This window comes from Impatiens glandulifera, chromosome 2 (assembly GCF_907164915.1).
Source record: "Impatiens glandulifera chromosome 2, dImpGla2.1, whole genome shotgun sequence".
Lineage (NCBI taxonomy): Eukaryota > Viridiplantae > Streptophyta > Magnoliopsida > Ericales > Balsaminaceae > Impatiens > Impatiens glandulifera.
The window spans coordinates 58,458,223-58,478,911 of record NC_061863.1 but is presented as its reverse complement, the minus strand read 5'-3'; the positions used below and the strand labels follow the sequence as shown (position 1 = coordinate 58,478,911).

At 27.1% G+C, this 20,689-nt stretch overlaps 2 protein-coding genes across 2 annotated transcripts; one reads left to right on the top strand and one right to left on the bottom strand.

Moving 5' to 3' along the window:
• The first annotated feature begins 6,570 nt into the window (after window positions 1-6,570).
• Window positions 6,571-7,347, top strand: LOC124925059 (LOB domain-containing protein 33-like). The gene is made up of 2 exons (XM_047465034.1): window positions 6,571-6,867; window positions 6,937-7,347. Exons 1-2 carry the CDS (start codon window positions 6,571-6,573, stop codon window positions 7,345-7,347), a joined length of 708 nt encoding a protein of 235 aa, XP_047320990.1.
• Window positions 7,348-7,590: 243 nt separating this feature from the next.
• Window positions 7,591-10,912, bottom strand: LOC124927468. Its single transcript, XM_047467881.1, has 3 exons — window positions 10,107-10,912; window positions 7,891-8,466; window positions 7,591-7,801 (listed from the first exon to the last, which is right to left on the bottom strand). The coding sequence occupies exons 1-3, from the start codon at window positions 10,878-10,880 to the stop codon at window positions 7,718-7,720; spliced, it is 1,434 nt and encodes a 477-aa protein (XP_047323837.1). The 5' UTR covers window positions 10,881-10,912; the 3' UTR covers window positions 7,591-7,717.
• Window positions 10,913-20,689: the final 9,777 nt, after the last annotated feature.

Here is a 20,689-nt window from a genome sequence, read left to right as displayed (position 1 = left end):
GATTCATCACAGAGACACAAATATTTTTATTATTATTCAATTTCATCTTCTACTATAATTTTATGAGGTTAGTATTTCATCTTTCATCATCTCCACTTCACAACACAACAGATCAGACGACGAAAATATTGAAAGCAGACGGGCAAACTCATACTGGCTTCTGGAATTCTTTTTGTTTTTTTTAAGAATAAATTAAAGGATAATGTTTGAAATCATCAATAATTGTAGTGGAAAGTCCAAGAAGCAAGTCAATGGGCCAAGGCCCAATACATCGAAACAATTTTTGTAATTAAATCTTTTATACCATGCAAAAAGATTTAGCATTCAGCTAACAATATTGAAAAAGCTTATCATAAATCAAATTTTAAACTAATGCAAAACAAAACATAAATCTTGAACCAATAATCATTGGATCCCTTTGCGAAACTCCAAAACTATAGCAGTTTGGATCTTGTCTAATATCCACCAGATTGGATAAGATTATTCATTCTCAAATGCATGTAAGTTTTCAATAACTCTTGACAAACAAAGTATAATTAATTATTGCATAAAAATGAGATACAGACAAAGGATCGCAATTATAAACATAGTACTTGCATTTAAGTTGTATAGTTTTCTTTGGACAAACATAAGCACAACACTTATTATCTACTGAATATCAATTTTGACATAATTCTAGGATTTTTTTTTTCTTTATATTTGGATTGCAACTTCTAGATTTAATAATTGGTTACAATTTATTTTTGTAATAAATGTTTTTTTTTATAAACAACAATCAAAGTATATATACGCTTACCTAAAAATGCAATACAATGAAGTTGGAGTAATCATTCACAAGTCGAAATTAAATGTAAAAAATGCTAAACAATTCAAATAGAACCAACTAAAAGAGATATATATCTTTATTAACTTATTATGTCATAAACATTTCTTGCATATTTAGCAGATTTTCCTCTGACAAAATCGAAATATATATCTTTGTTTTTAAATCAAATCATTATTTCCCTTTTCTTTTGGAATGATCTATAACCAAAGAAAATTGAGATATCAAGAGGAGCATTTGACCATGACAACCAAAACACTTGATAGACCATGGCATGAACAAAGTAAGATTGAGAACATATAGCCCAATAGTAATGACCCTTAATTATCAATCATTACAGAAATAATACATGAATAAGGACTCATCATATGTAAGACACAATATTAACAACAAAAGTAATCACATTTTTCATAAATTTGCCATTCGATCAAGCTAGACTTAACATATCATGGCATGACTTTGCCCTAATCTCAATAAAGTGTTTTCAAATGATTATTAAAATGAATAAGAAATCTCAACTTCTTAAGTGTAAACTTTTTTCACTTCAATTATTATGAATATAATTGACATAACAAATACAATTAGACCATCAGTTTTAAAATACAACCTTATATGGTATAATTTATTTTTATTGTTTTTGTAAAAATTCAAAACTAACTCTTTTTTTTTTCTTTCTTTCATTTGTTCAAAAATTCATTTTTCTCATGAAAATAAATCCATCTAATTCAATAGCATATATATTTGATATCAAATTAAATAAACAAATCACTTGACATCATTCTTTGATAATTTTAAAAAGAATTGTGATAATGATTATGACAAAATATTAAATTTCAAATAATTTCATTATCTCAATAATACTTTTTCTAATTCTATTAAAATACAACTTTATAATTTGATAGATTCTTTATAGTTATAGTTCAAGTTCAAGAGTGACCTTTTTGTATCCCACAAATTCAAGGAAATTTATGAACCAAAATTGGTTCGAGATTTTATATAAAATACTCAAATATATTATATATATATATTTTTTGGGGGATATTTTGATAGAAGGATTCTAAACTTCTGTAGCAAGCGCCTAGCCGCCTAGTAAACATTTTGCTTTGATTTATTATTAATTAATTATTTTTCATAAGCATTTCCTCGAACTTGGAGGAATATAAAATAGAAATCCTTTACACTCCTTTTAATGGATAAAGTACAACGCATGGTTGCACTCATGAGGAGAGAGAAAGAGGTTGATAAAAGTTAACTTTTCTTTGGATTTCTCCTAATATATAATACTTCAATATTAAATCAAAATGAAATATGTTTATTTATTTAAACTCAATTATAACTAATAATATATCATACTTGTTAATTATACTAATATTATTTTCGAAACTCTTGATTATGAATTATTAAGCTTAATGATTGTTTTTTTTAAATAAAAATAAAGTTATTCAAATTATTAGTATTATTTTAATTAATATTTATTTCATAATAATAAATTTAACTTCAAAGTAAAATCAATTGATACAAATTCTATTTTGAAGAATTGTAGTAAAATCCAGGGTAATCTTCTTTGTGCTCTCGCTTCCTAAACAATTGTATTCATTAAAGAAATTATCAAGGAAACGAGATGTTAGTAAAGTTGACCAAGTCATTCTTATCCTTTTCATTTTAAATTTTTATTTTTAATTCTAGAAAATAAAAATGAACTTAATTAGCTCCATTTCCATTAAGAGTCAAAACTGTAGGAAAGGAATTAATTACTTTCGGCCTTTGAGAAGACGGAAAGTTGAAATTTATGTTTTACTTAAAATGGTAGCTAGTGTCGACCCGGCCCCATCATCTCATCATTTCTCTCTAGATGCTCGATGCATGCAACAATTAATAAATGTTAAATAGTTTAACCTCAGTTTAATACAAATATATCTTAAATCCAACTTCTAAAATAACTATTAAAATTATACATAGTTAAATATATTATAAGATAGTTCAAGTAAAAATAGTTTTTTGAAAATTGATGTTATAGTAAAAACATTTTCAATGAAAATGAAAATCAATGTGATTGTGACTATGAGTTGTTATTCTGATTCTCTTTATTTAAAAACAATAATAATTTCCATGTAATTATATCTAACAAATTGAGGTATATATACACAATCCATTAAATTAGTTTAAGTGTCAAAATATTTATTTCAAAGATATGTACTCTTAAACCGAACATGTTTTTGATAAATATAATAAAAACATCTCTTTTGCAAGATTGCCAAATTCAATCAGAAATGGTTTCCGGTTGGATATTTTGGAATATATAGATCAGAGAGTGTTTAACAATAAGATCAACAGGAAAAATAGAATTCTTAAGCGTTAGAATTGTAACAATAACAACCACATTAATTGAAATAAGAAATGGTAAAAATGTATATTATTGGTAAACATTTTTATTTTGTTTTCTTAGTTGTTTCTCAAATGATTAATCTCGTTGTATTTTGAGTGTGTTTGGTGACCCTTTAAACACTCGTATTTTGTATATTTTAAAAAAAAAAAACCTAACACAATCCACAAAGTAATGACCTACTCAGGGGCGGAGCCACCCATGGGTTAGGGTGGGCTCCAGCCCCACATAAATTAAAATTTTAAAATAAAATATTTTATGTATATGTTTGATTCATAGCTCAAATGATGTAATTCATGTAATAATATTATTTATTTTAAAATTATATTTATATAATAATTATATATTATTTTTTATTTATTTTAATGTAATTAATAATACAAATTATTTATAAGGGTAAAATATAAAAATTAAAATAATAATAGTGTTTTATATTTTTTAATTTTAAACTATTTCAAAATTTTATAAGAAAATATAAATTAATATGAATAAACAAGTTAAAATAGTTACATAGATTTGGTTCGGTATTTAAATAAATAATTTGATATTCCTGCTCAAAAACCTAACAAATCTCCTAGAATTGATGTTGATTTAAGTTCTCTTAAACTTGATCCAGCGTTATGTATTCCGATATGGAAATATCATTTTAATCAAATGGATGAAATTAGACGATCTTATATCAATATGTGGTCATATCAACCTACTAAGGATGAGTACCCGTCGACCAAATTTGGAAATCAAAATCGACGGTTCCAAAGTCATTGGTTTAAGAAATTTACTTGGTTAGAATACTCTCATTTGAAAGATGTTGTTTTTTGTTTCTCATGTTTCTTATTTGAACATAAGCAACCCCCAAAACCTACATTTAAATAGATGAATTCAAATATTGAAAACGAGTTAATGATAGAGATAAATGCTCTTTTGTTATGCATATAGGATGTAATATTTCACCACATAATAGGGCAGTTGAATATCTTGATAATTTAATGAATATCCTTGTCATATTGACAATTTACTGAATGCACAGTCTTCAGATGAAAAACAAAATAACAGATTACGGCTTACAACAACTATTAAAAGCACTCGGTGGCTCACTTTGCAAGCGTGTGCATTGAGAGAGCATGACGAGTCTCCATCTTCTATTAATCGTGAAAATTTTATTAAAAAAAAAACGAAACATAGAAAGTTAAATCTGAGATGCAAGTTGGAGTCAGCCAGATAATTTTTCATCTTAGCTTCGCCCCTACTTCAATTTCAAATGTTTTAAAATTTTTGAGACATTTAGTAAACATCACAAATACCATAATCGAGGTCCTCAATCTAGTCATGTCCCTGTAATACATGAGAAGTCCCGATACGTACGTTTGTTTCTTAATTATATATAGGTCGATCGAACCCACACTCACATGCTTAAAACAACAACATGCATCATATTTGTTTATTGGTGCAGATAAAATTGAATTAATTTTGGGAATATAATGGGATTAGATGAGAATTATATAGTGGAAGAAACTGTTTCAGACTCTTTTTTCCTACTTTTTATGCCATGGGAATGACACCCCACACCACACACACAGGGAGAGAGACAACAAGTGGCCAACCATGATGAATAAATATATAGTTACAAAGAAGATAATAATAATAAAAATAATGTAATAGACATCATGCCAAATTGTAACAATGACTCATTAACTCTACATATATTAATCTAGGCCCCTAACCTACACAAGTTGCAATCAGACAAGGTATATATGAGCCGCCACTTCTTATTTTATTTATTTATCTTTTGAGTGTTATTTGAGAGAATTAAAATTAAATTTTAAATTTTCATCTCTTACCTATAAAATATTTTACTATTCTAATAAATCATTTAAAATTTCAATCACAAACTATTGTTGACATATAAAGGGAGTAGTCTAGATCTAATCCATAATCAAATTAACCCCTAACAAATGCACAAATAACTGAAATTGAATACTCAATTGGGAGTACTTTTGCAAGTTAAAATATAAAAACTTTTTTAATTATGTAATTCATACCTATTATATAATTATGCTCTCTCTAATTCCCACTAAACAATGTCAATTCCATCAATTTGACATGGTTGAGGTGAACCCTAAATAATGTCTGAAAAATCTACATCTTTTGTCCCTTAAATTAGCAAGTTTCTATCATTCACAATGTTAAGTTATATATATTTCAATAAATCAATTTAGTTTAATTTTAAAAATTCTTTAAATGTCATTGCAAAAAAAATCATAAAAAAAGAGAAGCAAAGTCCAAAGCAAGTCAAAGCACAATGTAAAAAAAAAAAGTAGGCCAAAAGTAGACGACATCAATTACTAATTATCTTCTCCAAAAGATCCAATGATACCTCAAAAATAGATGAGAATAATTAATAATGCAAAACTAAACCTAACATGGGCTGGTTTGTTTAAGGATATTTTTAATTATTATTTTTTATTTTATCATTATATACCACTTTCCGATCTGAAGATCTCTTCGAAATCTAACATCAATTGCAACGATTCAATAGACGTCTCATTATGATAAATGTAGATGAACACTACCTTAGAAACGCATTCGACTGGTTGATATAAGGTTATCGACAAAACATTTGTCCAAATCATTTCATTTTCTTTTGTCCACATAAAAATTATTCATCTCCTCAAATTATCGCTTACAAAAAAATCCGAATCCGAACAAGCCCATAGACTAAAACGAGCATCGTATTAATAAGTGTGTGTGTGAGAAAGATTGACATAAATGGTATGAAAACCTTAACAAAGTAGGTGGCGTAAATTGCAGCCGGTTCGAGCAAACCAGTTGTTGGCAAAGGGCCACATGTGCATTAATTTGTCTTCTCATCATTACTCTAGTGGAAGGCAAAATGTAGTATCTCAGTGCCCCTCCCCCGCCCAATAAATAAATAAATAAAACATACGATTTACAGTTACAAAACGACAATAACACTAATTTAGAACAGAATCATCAACATTAGCTACCCAATTATTCCTCATTTTTAGAGCCCACCAAAAATTGAAGCTAGCGGATGACATCCCTTCATTCTTCTTAGACCAAAATGGAATAAATTAAACCCATTCTATTGCACGAATTGGGATAATTACCTATTTTCAGTCAGACAATGTTGCCCATTATGGAGACCTTAAAAGAATTTTACTTTCTTTTCTAACCAATTAATTAAAAAACAATGTCGACTCATCCATCTGCAGCTAACCTACTAGCTAGCTATAAAAAAAGGTGTTAAAAAGCTTATGCCCATCTCATTTCATTTCTATATATCATTTCTCTTCTTATAATAAACCATACAAGAAACAAATTTATAAGATTCATAATTTATAATATGACAGGTCTTTTATCTTCCTCCAATTCAACATCATCATGTGGAGCGTGCAAGTTCTTAAGGAGGAAATGCTCCATGGATTGCGTCTTTGCTCCATATTTCTCCTACGAAAACTCCGCTTCCCACTTCGCCGCTGTCCACAAGGTGTTCGGAGCTAGCAACGCTTCCAAACTCCTTTCCCACCTCCCCATCCACTCTCGCCGTGAGGCTGCTGTTACTGTCTCTTACGAAGCCCTGGCTCGCCTTAATGATCCTATATACGGCTGCGTTTCTCACATCATAATGCTCCAACAACAGGTTTTCTTTTTCATTTCCCAATTCATAATTCTTTCATCCTTAATTAATCAATTAATCAATATTATGCAGGTGACTAGCTTACAAGAAGAGATACATAGTCTTCTAGTAAACCAATTTAATGATCATAACCAGAATTGGTCCAATGATCAACTGCTTATAAATTACATGCAGAGTTTCAATAATAATAATATTAATGATGGAGCACATGACTTTAATCATGCAATTGATCATATTGATCCTCCTCCTCAGCCAAATCCCCTGCTGCAGGATGATCTATTAATCGATCTTCCGGCGGAAAATATTGATGAATTCATGTGGGAGGCAGACACAATTGATCAGATTCAGAACCAATTTGAGTACTACTGTTTGTTGGGAATAATGGAGGACAGTTTTCAGAGGAACCCTCCTTCTGCATCATGGATGATTCATGATGATAATATTGTAACAGCTGAAATCATGAACAACTTGCATGGGATATAATTGGTAACCCAGATGAAATCGGATGATTATATAATATGGTAACATCATGAATAATTAATATTGTGTTTGATCCGTCCTGATCTAAAATATATGGTGGCTGTTAGCCTGTTAATGTTATATATAAGAAATTAAGCCATGAATGAAAGGACAAGTTTTGAATGGTTCCCATGCATGTGCATGTGTATTTTTATTAGCTTGCTAGCTTAGCTAGTTTGAGATTAATTATTTGTATTAATCAACTTCATAAAAGTTCTATCTATCTATATTCCATAGAAAACAAAGTTCAGCTTTTTCTAATTAATTTAGGTACACACCAACTTACCGTATATATTTAGAAATTAAAGAAATATACATTGAACCGTCTCACTAATTAAACTTGGAAGCTTCCAATCCTCAGCCTCATGCTAGTTCTCTTCCAGCTCTCAATTATCACACAATCTTCCCTCCTTGGTCTCTGTTCATGTTAATGTAATTTTAAAAAAGAAACAACAACAAAAAAAAACATAACATGGTTCAATTGAGAATTGAGATTTCTTATCCTACCATTTTCCACTCGTTAGGATTCATTTTTGGAGCCACGACCTCGACTATTTTCAATCCCATGGTACGGGAATACTCTGCATTGTCACACCTTTTCTCTTGGTCCTGATCAAGATGTAACCGGTATGTGGACAAAGTCAAGTTATGATGATGATCCTGACCAATTATTACTTCCTGAACGGTTTCAAAGAAGTAAACCAGTGGCTGCTGACAGGGGTCGGTTCTCAATGGCCTGGTATTGAAAGTGAAAGGGCCGTTGGACCAGCTATGCCACGTTTGAAATGTCTGTAACGGGAGCCTTAGTTCATTGGCGTAAACAAGATAAGGGTATAACTGAATTGTGTAACCCCATGAAATTGAAATCGATAATTTCTGGTGGTTGTAGTTGTAGTCAGGGCTAATAGCCTGTTGTAGAGTTCGGAGAGGATCGGCTGTGGCGGCTTTCATGAGCAAGTTTAAGGATTCCATGCGGCCTTGGTTAGGGAATATGGGATCCACATAATCTAGATGGTGAAGTGATACTAATGGTGCCGTTGGATGCGCTGCTAGGAGCCCATATATGTCCCGGCGAAGATCAATCTGTCTAACCAAATACACAGTTATATATTACTAACACAAAATCATGGAGTTTATAAAATACTAACTCTGTTATACTATATATATGGCTTGTGCCGTAGTAGAATCCAACCATATTATTTGGATAAAATTTCAATATTTTAGAGTATAATATTACAATTAATATATAAATTCGTCTATGCCTTGAACCGAACAAGAAAATTGTTTTCTCCATAGTTGAATATATATAACAACCTTGACAAAAGTGCGTTCCATTACTATTTGAAATATATATATATATATATAAATATATATATATATATATATATATATTAAGGATAAAATCATAGTTTTAAAATTCGGTCTGACCTGTCAATTGTACCGGCAAACCCGATGAATCGGTCATCAAATCGGGCTTAATTAATGAAAAAATCGGAAATGTAATCGACCCAGTTAAATCCGGTCAACCCGTCGGTTGAACCAGAAAAATCCGACAGCTCGGGTTAATCCGGGTTTATCCTACTTTAAAAAAAAGATCATTTCTTTTATTCTCATTTATCCCTCTCTCAATTCTCTCTCCTAGTATTTTTTGTTCTAATTGGATCTACCTATTTTTATTTTTAGTTTCATGTGCGAATAATTAGTAGTTGATATTTATTTTAATTGTCTTAATAAATGACTTAAGAGTTTGCATTTATTTTAATTGTGTTGTCTCTAATAATTGCAATAAACATGATATAATTGCGAAACAATATTTTAATTTTTAATCTCTACTTTGACTATTATTGTATAAACAATTTAATAAATTTTTGTTATTTTGTATTATTTTATTATTATATAAAACCAACGGTTGAATTAGTCGACTCCCGGTTGAACCAGTAACTCAGTGACTCAGTCCTTTCACCGGGTTGATGGTCGGGTCGAGTTTCAAAACTATTGATAAAACACATAAAATGGAAGAAATAATTTTTTATCAAAGAATCATTCAATATATGATGTTAAACTATTACCCTTTGTTGTTGACACTTTATTTAATATACTTTGACCTTTCTAATTCATTAGGCTCCTGAAATACTAAATGTTTTTTTTCAAATAAAATTTATAATTGGATCTTATTAAAAATATATTTAAAAAATCTCTCCTAGAAATCATAATAACTTTAAACAAGATTATTGTGTTTTTGCAATGGATTATTTAAAAATAAAATAAAATAAATGAAAATGAAGTAAAAACAAAATTGATTGGGAATCGACACTTATCTTAAAAGTGTCAGTAGAGTCAACCTTCTTTTCCTGAATTTGTCTCTAAGCCTAACCTCACATCGTCTCACCACTTATGTTTATCGTCCCGTTTTTTACGCCCAGCTATATCCAACTTAATTCATCATCAGTCATTCTTTTGACCAACAGTTGAATTTTATTTATTATTAACTATATATTTTCAAGTGTAAAAGAGAACCATTTCATAATATGATATTTCCAAAGATAATCAAACTTAATTAGATACCTATATAATTGAAATTGCAAAAAGTTTTCAAGTTAATCATATAATATATTATTAATATTTCTTATATCATATTTAATTAGACCAAATTCAAATCTAGTAACAAATAATATTGAATAATTAAAAACCGAGGCCATATATTTGAAAGATGACGTACGTACCTGATGAAACCCGGGTTCAATGGTTAAAGACACCCCGATCTCCGCCACGCAGGCGGATATCCTCTCATCAGACCCGTAAAAATAATGGTAACGGTCAAGGCAACCATCCAATTTCCCGGCGAGTACAACCGCAAGCGGGTAGCTGACGGCGAATCCTCCGCCGCCAAACGCCATCTTATACGAGTGCATAACATCCTGCTCCACACTTTCCGAATTCCCACCTATGTAATACATCTGACGGTGGTCGTACCTCGCTAAAACCGAAACCAGATTGTCGGTAAAGAAAACCGTATCATCGTCACCCATCACGAACCACCTTACATCCGGCAACCCGATTCGGAATAAATCTAGCAATATCCTGGCGATCCGAACCGCCGATGGAGAACTCGAGTGCTTGAACCGTTTCCATTCCTTAGATGACACTCTGTAAGAAGGATAATTATTATAATCTCCTCCTCCTCCTCCTCCTGGCTCCGGGTTTTCATCGAGCCAGACGAAGCCCCGGGTTAAATTGGGACGCCACCATAGATGACTGTAATTACGGCGGAGGTTCCAAGAATTGGAAGACGACCCGATACCGAATACGATGTGAGATATGTTTGTAATAATTGGTTCGGAATGGTTAAAGGGTTGGAATTCATGAGAAACGGTGGTGCAGGTCGGATAGTGAAATTCGGGGCAACGGAAGAAACGGGTACGGGTCAGAAAGGAAGAGTACTGCAAGAAGAGGGATAGAGAAATGAGCAGCAGGATGATTATTGTTGGTGTTTTCATTAAGAAAAATGGTCTATCCAGGAAATGTAAAGAAAATTTTCTTAATTCATTCAGTCAAATTGATATATATATATATATATATATATATTTCAACCTTCATTCTTCTTCATCTCTATTAATTAATTAAATTGCATGTTAAAAGAGGGACAGAGCTACTGCCACGAGCATTTTTGTCTTCTTCATACATTTAGAGCTTTCTGGTGGTGTTTTTTTTGTTTTCATTTTTTAAAAAAATATTAGTTTTTATTTATTTTGATCAAATAAATTTTTATTTCTCTATATTTTATTTAATAATTAATTTATATTAAAAAAAATAAGAAATAATTTAATATTTTAAGAAATAAATAAATTGATTAGATTAATAACAAGACAGTTAAATTTTGAGATAAAACTTAAGTTTATCCTAATAACTCATTTATGAAACAAGCTCTTAGTTTCTCTTATAAAATCTTGATTTCATATAAATATATATTTTGATTTTTTTTTATATAGTTTAAATTAACTACACGATTTTCTTCTTAAATGTAGAATTTTTAGTCAAATGAAAATTATGCACACTAAATTTGTTCTAGATTATTTAAATAATCTTAAAATTTTAAATGATATAAAAATTATTTATGTAAAATAGATTTTAAAAAAGTAACTAAAATGTATTATGATATTTTTAATGATAGTTTAATCAATAAGAATGATAATGAGATATATAAAATATGAGAAATAATTGGAAAAGAGAATTTAAAGGGAATGACACTAAAAAATAACAAAATTTTTCTCTTCTCTCTTTATCCTTTATCATTTCTTCAACAAATTCATTATATCCCCAAATTCTCCCTTTTATCCCTCTTCATAAAATTTAATGATTTATTAAAAAAAAAAAAAAAAGTCTATTCAAATGATCTGTATCCTGACAAGTTACATTTGTTTGCTCATCTTGTCATCATGAAATTCTGGTACCAAATAAAATAACATTGTATTAAATGAAACCACTATTCAACTTATAATTATTATTTTCAACTTATAAGTTGATATAACTTTTATAACTACATTTGGTATGGGTACTGTTGATCGGTAAATTAGATATATGGGGTTGTTTGGTCTACGGTATTATTTAAGTATAATATACTTTGAAAATGGTAAAATATAATACATATTGCTTACAACTTTCAAGGTACTGTGCTCTCCAAAGAGCAACTCTTCTCAAAATCTCACTCAAAGGAGTTGAAATCTCATTCTAACTAAAGATCCTTGTGGTTCCGGAGGATCCAGCTACAGGAGAATCAGGAACGGAGAGGTTTCCTCCCTTTTTTGCCCGACTATTTGGTCTTAAGAATGCTGGTTTTAAGAATGAGTGATTGCCCTTCTCCGACCCTTACTGCCCAACCTGAGAGCGGACAGCTAATGCGTTCCACTTATTGAACAGGGTTTTATGGTCGGTCCGCGAACCCTGGATGCCGAAGGCGTCCTTGGGGTGATCTCGTAGTTCCTACGGGGTGGAAATGAACATATAATTTTAAATAAAATTTAATATTTCTCTTTTTACCTTTTAATTTTATAAAATTATTAAAATTTTAATTTATTTATTATATTTTAATAAAAATAACAACCTATAACTAAATATTTATTTATATTTAAAACAATTAATTATTTTTATTTGTTTTTTAATTTATACATTTATTTATGAGGACTTATGGAGAATTTGGGAAAAAAAATTACGTGACATTACCTAATTGTTTGAAAAAAGAAAAAAAAATGTGTAAAGAAAGAGAGAAAAGAAATAAAATTATTTTATTCTAACGGATTTTATGTGCATAAAATCAAAAAGTTGTAATATGGCTAGTCGTATGAGTCATAAAAATGTTGAATAGACAACTCACTTACTTTTACATTGTCGATGATGACTAGTATTTGAAGTATTTTGTGAAATATTACTGGGATTTATTGGGTGATAACTTGCGAAATTTGAATTGATGCGACTAATATAACATGCCTACATATTTGAGTTACCATCCTAATTATTTTTTGGTAGATTATCTGGTTGGAGAGAAATCGTCGAGCTTTAAATGATCGTAGTGTTCGATGCGTATCATTCATAATAATGTTATTATGACGTATTTTAAGATTTGTTTAGGAAAATCAGTAGAGTATGTCAAAGAGTTAATCAGACTTCTTGAAAATTTACGAGATCGATAACTTATTATATGACATGCTTACATATTTAAGTTACCATCCTAATTATTTTTTGGTGAATTATCTAGTTGAAGATAAATCGTCGAACTTTTTCAATGATCATAATTGTTTGTTGCGTATCATTAATGAATCATGATACTATTATTATATATTTTTTTAAATTCGTTCAAGAAAACTAGTAGAGTTTGTTAAAGAGTTAATCGTTGTTCTCAAAAATTTACGAGTTCAATAACGGTACAATTTTTCTTAACATAATGATTTGTCATTTTGCTTAAACTATTTTTTTTAATATACAAATATTTATAATAATACAAAAATTTTAATTAATATAAAAATTATTTACATAAGTTAAATTATAAGAAATATATATAAAAGAATATAAATCATAAAATAATATTATTTATTTTAAAAATACATTTATATGATAATTATATATATATTTTTTTTTTATTAATTTCAATATAATTAATCATTTAAATCACCTATAAGATAAATATTAAAATATTTTATATAATTATAAGTAAAATATTTTTTTACATTTTTTACTACTTCTTATATGACAAAATAAAAAATCTATATAATTGATACCTTATCATACCTCTTTAAAATTTATACTTGTACAACTTATACTTATATAATTCCATCAACCAAGCCCAAACTTGGTATAACTTTTTTTAAATTATTTAAACTAATAATAATGTTATCACCTTTTTTTTTTCTTTTTTAATCCTTCTCTCATAATTTTATTATTATATTTCTTTTAATTTCTCTTTTTAGTTTTTTTTTCTAATTTAATTTAATTATAAATTAAATAAAAATAAAAATAGATTATTTTATTTTTTTAAGCAAAATCCAAAAAAAACCTTCTAAAATAAATTCAAGATCATTTTTTTAAAATTAATAAAAAATTTAAATAAAGTTTAAATTTCAAAAATCCATATCAACTTTATAGCCAAAGGATATTTTTGTTTTTACTTTTTATTTAATTAAAATTTAAAATTATATATGAATAAAAACTTATAAAACAAATATATTTATATAATTTTTATTCATTTAAATAATTTATTAATATTTAAAATTAATTTAATACAAAAATAAAATTATTTTAAGTAGAAAATATTATGTTTATAAATATATAATTATATAATGAGTTATAAATTATGAATAATTTCTAAAATTAATATTTAAAAAATATATAATATTAATTTCTAAATATTATTAAAAATATAAACTCTAAAGCTTAAGTTTGATTCTCTAACGGTCTAACCCACTTAATTAAGTAAGTCAATTTACAAATGTGGTTGAACATCCATCCGGAAATAATCTAACATCAAACAAATTCCAAAGTTTGGGCATTGTTAAGCAAAAGTCTCTTTCTTTCCCATAATTTTGTAACTAAAAATATGTGACTTTTATTTTATTACTTGGCTATTCGTGAGTGAAGGAGTGGATGAGATTTTTTCTTCATCGTCCTTGCAGATAATGCAAAAGTGGACAGGTGTGGTTTGGTAAAGTTATTTAAATAATTTATAATTCAAAAATATCATATTGTTTTTCCTTTTTTTATCCTATGATTAAATTTATTATCCAAAATATTAAAATATTATTTATTTTAAATTATTATTTTTTATTTTATTATTATATATTAATTCATTTTAATTTTTATTTTTACCAAAAATATTACTATTCCTCTCATCCATCCCCATCTTGCTCTAGAAGAAATGAAAGGAAAAAGAAAAGATAGTGAGACTAATGGACACCTTTACACAAGGAAGAAGTCAAATGGTTCAGTGTAGACTAAGTGAAGACTGAGGCTTCTGAATTACCGCCTTTTCATAATGACTAAATTATTTAAATAATTCAAATCCGAAAAAGAAAAAGGTCTGCTATGCAAAAAAATCTCCATAATAAGTGATTATTTGATTTTTAACTAAATAGATAATTATTAAATTTAATAATTAATACATAACATTTTATAAAATATACTTAACAAATAATAATTTTAATTTAACTATACATAATAAATTATAAAATTGAATGTAATTATAATACCCAAAAGTTTATCTACCCAATTGAACATTAGTTCTTATAAATAACTCAAAAGTTACATGGGAACCGAAATGTATCTTATCAGGAAGTCATCAAATATACTGTTTTTTAGCGAGACAAATTTGTAATTTTGATGATGGTTTATAATTCATTTATTTTTAGACCATAACAAACTTAATTTTCCTAGACTTTCAAGAAAATACATAAATTCATTTGATTTTTTCTCATTTTTTAGAATTCTTAATTAAATTACTTTAATTCATTTAAAAAAAACTCAAAAGTTTGATTAAGTAATATTATCATATTATTTAAATAATTAAATTTAATATTTTCTATTTTAAATTTAGATATTATAATTTATTTTTATAATATATAATTAAATTATTTCAAAAATAATTTTCATTATTTGAATAATATATTTAACTAAGTTATTATAAATAATAAAATATAAAATATGTCATTCAAACAAACATGGCTGTTTAAATAAAATAATAATATTGACATAAACTCTTAAAACATACACAAATTTAGAATAAAGCAAGGCTTTTTTCGGTTTACATTATTCAAATAACTTAAACAAAATTAAATATCATTTCAGTCACCTCCCTTCTATCATATCATTTAATTCATTAATTAAAATATTAAAATATTTTTTTATTTTAAATTATTATTATTTTTTATTTTATTTATATATATCAATATAATTTAATTTTTTTTTACCAAAAATAATAATTTCCTACTCAAAATAATCATCAATCATTATTTTTTATCCCTCTAAGTTATTCAAATAACCCAAATTCAAACAAGGCCCAAGTTATTCAATTTAAATATTTCTTATACATAGTCTATATCTCACTTTCACCATTTTGCACAAACTCAATCTGATTCAAATTTGAACTTTGGACTATGAAGTGGTATTTTCGTATAAACTTTGCATAAATTCTTTGAATATAATTTATTTTTATTATTTATTGTTGAACTTCTTAAATTTTGTTTTCATTTAATTATATATATATATAATTAAATAATTTGATTTTAAAAAATAATATAATTACTTTTTTTTAATAATAATAATAATATTAATTAAATTTATTTAATATAATAAAATTATATTTTGTATAAAAAATGTAAACTACATTCATATTAAAAATTAAATTATATCAAATATAATTAGATTAATTTTTTTATTAATATTTGAATATATATATATATTATTTTTTTTAAAAGGTCTATATATATTAAAAATGAATAAATTTCATTTAATCCCAATGAAAAAACATAACATTAAAAAAATAATAATAAGAAGAAAAAACGGTACCTAATAAGTTATCGTGCTTGTAAATTTTCGAGAAAAACGATTAACTTATCGACAGATTCTACTGCATTTTCTGAACGAATATCAGAAAACGTCATAATAATAACATTATGAATTATATGCATCGAACGACTACGAACATTGAAAGTTCGATGATTTTTCTCAAAGTAGATAGTGCACCAAAATATAATTGGGATAGTAACATAAATATGTAGGTATACCATATTACCTACATCAATCCAAACTTCTTAACAACAACTCAAAGTTTCGAGCATCATCAATTAATCTCATTAATACTGCACAAAAGACTTTAAATACTAGTCACCCATCAACAATGGTAAAATAAGTGAGTTGTCGATTCAACATTTTCGTGACACATACGACTAACAGTAATACAACATTTTTATGCACATATCATCCATAAAATTCCACCGTGAATAACGCTTCATCCAAAGAACGAGATATTTGATGAAATATTTGACTCCCAAAGTTTTTCACAACAAAAATTATATGGAATCATCTTAATTAATGAACAACTTGTAGAAATGGTTCATATGGAAACTATTCATATCTTGTCAACGCATAATGTCTTGCTCATACGGGGATATTTGATTGCGTTCTACCAAAAGTAAACTCTATTATGGGACGAAGTCTTCATAATGTTTAATCTCATTATATATTTAATTCGGTTAGCGAAACTACTAAACTGATGATCAAACATATTCTTAACTATGACACTTTTACATATAGTAGTGAAAACAAACTCAGGATACGTCGTAATTAGACTTTTGACACTACACTAAATGTCGTCCCAAAACTTAATCGAATAACCATCTTCCAAAATGAATCTAGACTACTTATGATTTTTTTTCTAAATAAAATAAATTACCCTCAAAATGTTACACTCCGCTGAATAATGAGACATTTTGATGAACCAACCAGATCAATAATGACTTACTTATATCTGATTATCAATGCCCAAAAATTATTTGACTCCGTTGTAAATCTACTATATCATTTTGATAGAACCTTGCTAAATTTTAAGTACTCGAAAATCTAGACATTATTGATCCTTACAACATTTAACCTTATTCTAAATGGAAAAAAATCAAGATATTTCGAATTATTTGTTGACAAAAACTAGTATTTATTATATTTGATAGATTTATTATATTCATAAAAATAATTTTAGAAAATTAATATAGAAAAATAGATACACGATATTTCATTATTTTGACATATTTGAAATAATTTATGCATATTTTTTTTTATAATAATTTTTTACAGTAATTATATTATTTAAAAATATATATTATTAAATAAAAAGTTGATATAATAAAAAAATTATTCAATAAAAAATCATTATAATTTAAAAAGGTTGAAAAGTAAAATAATAATAAACTATTTAATTAAAAAAATTAAAATCACATTTAACTAGCAAAAATATATATTATAAATTTTAGGAAGGAATTTGAAAAAATACCAATTATGTCTAAAATTAAGATGATTTAATTTAAATTATTTCCATATATAATATCTTCTTTCCTTTTAGTCATTTTGCACCAAGTGACCTGTTATTGAAATTCAAACATTGGTCATTAAGGTGTTTTTTTGAAATGGGCCAACGGTCTCTTAGGCTCTTAGTAAAAATCAACTTAATGGGCTGGCATTTGGTTTCATTTGTGTTTATGGGCCTTGTAGCTGCATTCCTTCTAAGCCCCATATACTATTTAGAAAACTAACATAAAATCGAATTAAGAATTTACATAAATATTTTGTAAGCATGAAATATAAAAATAGACTTAAAACTAAATTATTTTAATAAATTAATCAATATTAAAATATTTCTTTTGAAATAATTTATAAGGCTTTAACTCAAAATTAAATTAAATATTATTTTCAAATATTTTCACAAATTAAAATTAGCCCAATAGGGTAACTAAATCATTACATGTCTATCTTAAAGCTAAATGTCTAGTGTTAAATTCTAACTAAATGTATCTTAAATTAGAGTGAGACCGGTTCCTAAAAATTCAATAAAATAAATAAGCAAATTAACACATGTATTTTGATTTTTAAAAAAAATATCATTTTGATAATTTACTTATAAAAAACCTAAATTTATCATTTGTAATTATTATTATAATTTTTAAAAAATTTTCATATATTCAAAATGTTTAATTATCCAACAGAGTGTAACATTTGGATGATAATTTATTTTATGTCGATTAGTTTTTTGAACGACATTTGGTGTAATATCAAAAGTCTAACTACGACATATATTGAGTTTGTTTCTATAGTTATATGTAGAAATGTCACGGTTAATAACATGTTTGATCATCAGTCTTCTCCAACTGAATTGGATATAGAAGGAGATTAAATATATTAGAAACTTTATCTCATAATAGAGTTTTATTTTTTTAGAACGTTGTACAACGCAAGCAAGTGTCTCTGTCTAAACAAAACATTATGCATTGGTAAGATATTGATAATTTTTATGTGAGACATTGTTACAAGTTGTTCACTAAGATAATTTCATATCATTTTTGTTGGGAAAAATATTGGGAGTCAAAGACTCTATCAAATATCTCGTTCTTTGGATGGAGTGTTATTCACGGCAAAATTCTTACGGATGATATGTGTATGAAAAAATGTTGTATTATGATTAGTCGTATATGTCATGAAAATGTTGAATTTGCAACTCATTACTTTGCATCATCGAGGTGTGTCTAGTATTTGAAATCTTTTATAGAATATTATTGGGATTCATTAGGTAAAGCCCGAGTCTTTGGGTAGTTACTGAGAAGTTTGGATTGACGTGGCTGATATATCAAACCTATATATTTGAGTTATCATCCAAATTATTTTTTGGTGGACTATCTAGCTTAAGAGAAATCGTCGAACTTTCAATGATCGTAGTCGTCTGATTGATATCATTCATAATGCTATTATTATAACGTTTTCTGAAATTTGTTCAGGAAAGCAAGGAGAGTTTGTTGGGGAGTTAATTGTTTTCTAGAGGATTTACGAGCTCAATAACTTATTGAGTATCGTTTTATTTTTATTTTTTTAATGTCATGTTTTTTCGCTGTGTTTAAATGATTTTTTATTTTTAATATATGGATAGGGATATAAATGAACAGAGCTGCTCGCGAGCTATTCGAATCTCGGCTCGGCAAAGAGCTCGTCCGAGCTCGTTCGTTAGTCTTAACGAGCCTAGCTCAGGCTCGTTTGAAAGCTCGAAAATTTAAACGAGACGAACTTGAGTTTCTCAATATTCGGCTTGTAAACTCGCAAACATGTTCGTTTATAGACTTGCTTATGGGCTTCTCGATAATATGCAAGTATTTTGGCCTTTTTTAAGTATAATGCAACTAAAGCAAAATGCTTTATGTTATTGGTTGACAAGAAAATACTTTTATAATATTTGTGTGTTATGACCTTTTTAGAAGTATTTTAAAGCTAAAGCAAAATGTTTTATGTTATTGGTTAGTGTTGTAGTTTTGAAGGTTTACTTCAATGTTACTCTTATAATTTGAAAAGTATATTTATAATTCTAATTTTAATGTTTCAATAATTTTATTGTTAGAATTCATAAATTTATTTTTTATACAATCAGTAAACAATCTTTCACTAGACAAGTTCTAGAAGAGTTCGACTTTCTAAAGGAGCTCTAAACGAGCTTTCTAAATGAGCTCTAAACGATCCGAGTACGAGCAGCTTGTGAGTTCAACTAAATTCATACGAGTCGAGATCGATTGTAAAAGTTCGAAACAGGTTCAAACTCGAATATATACTAGACGAGCCGAACTCGAGCTTGACATTGTTCGGCCTGACTCAATTACATCTCTATATATGTACTTTTAAAAAATAATTAATAAGTATTTAAAGTAATTATTATAGTATATTGGTTTCAATATATATAATATAAGTATATTTTAAAAAATCAGGATGATATTAAAATTGAAACAAATGGTGTGTAAAAAACATGTATATAATTTTTCTAAAAAAAATGTAATATATAATATATGATTATAAAATTTATTATACATTTGTTTTAAATAAGTGATAACTTATATGAAAAAAATAAGTATATATATAACTATTCACATTATTTTTGTAAAATCCTAAAATTAAAACAATTGGTAAGCATATAAAATCTTAAGATCATAAAATTTTATAATCTTAGAAATTTAATTAATTTAATAATTTATTAAATTTGACTAATTAGGTTAGCTTAAACTTTGATTTTGAGGGT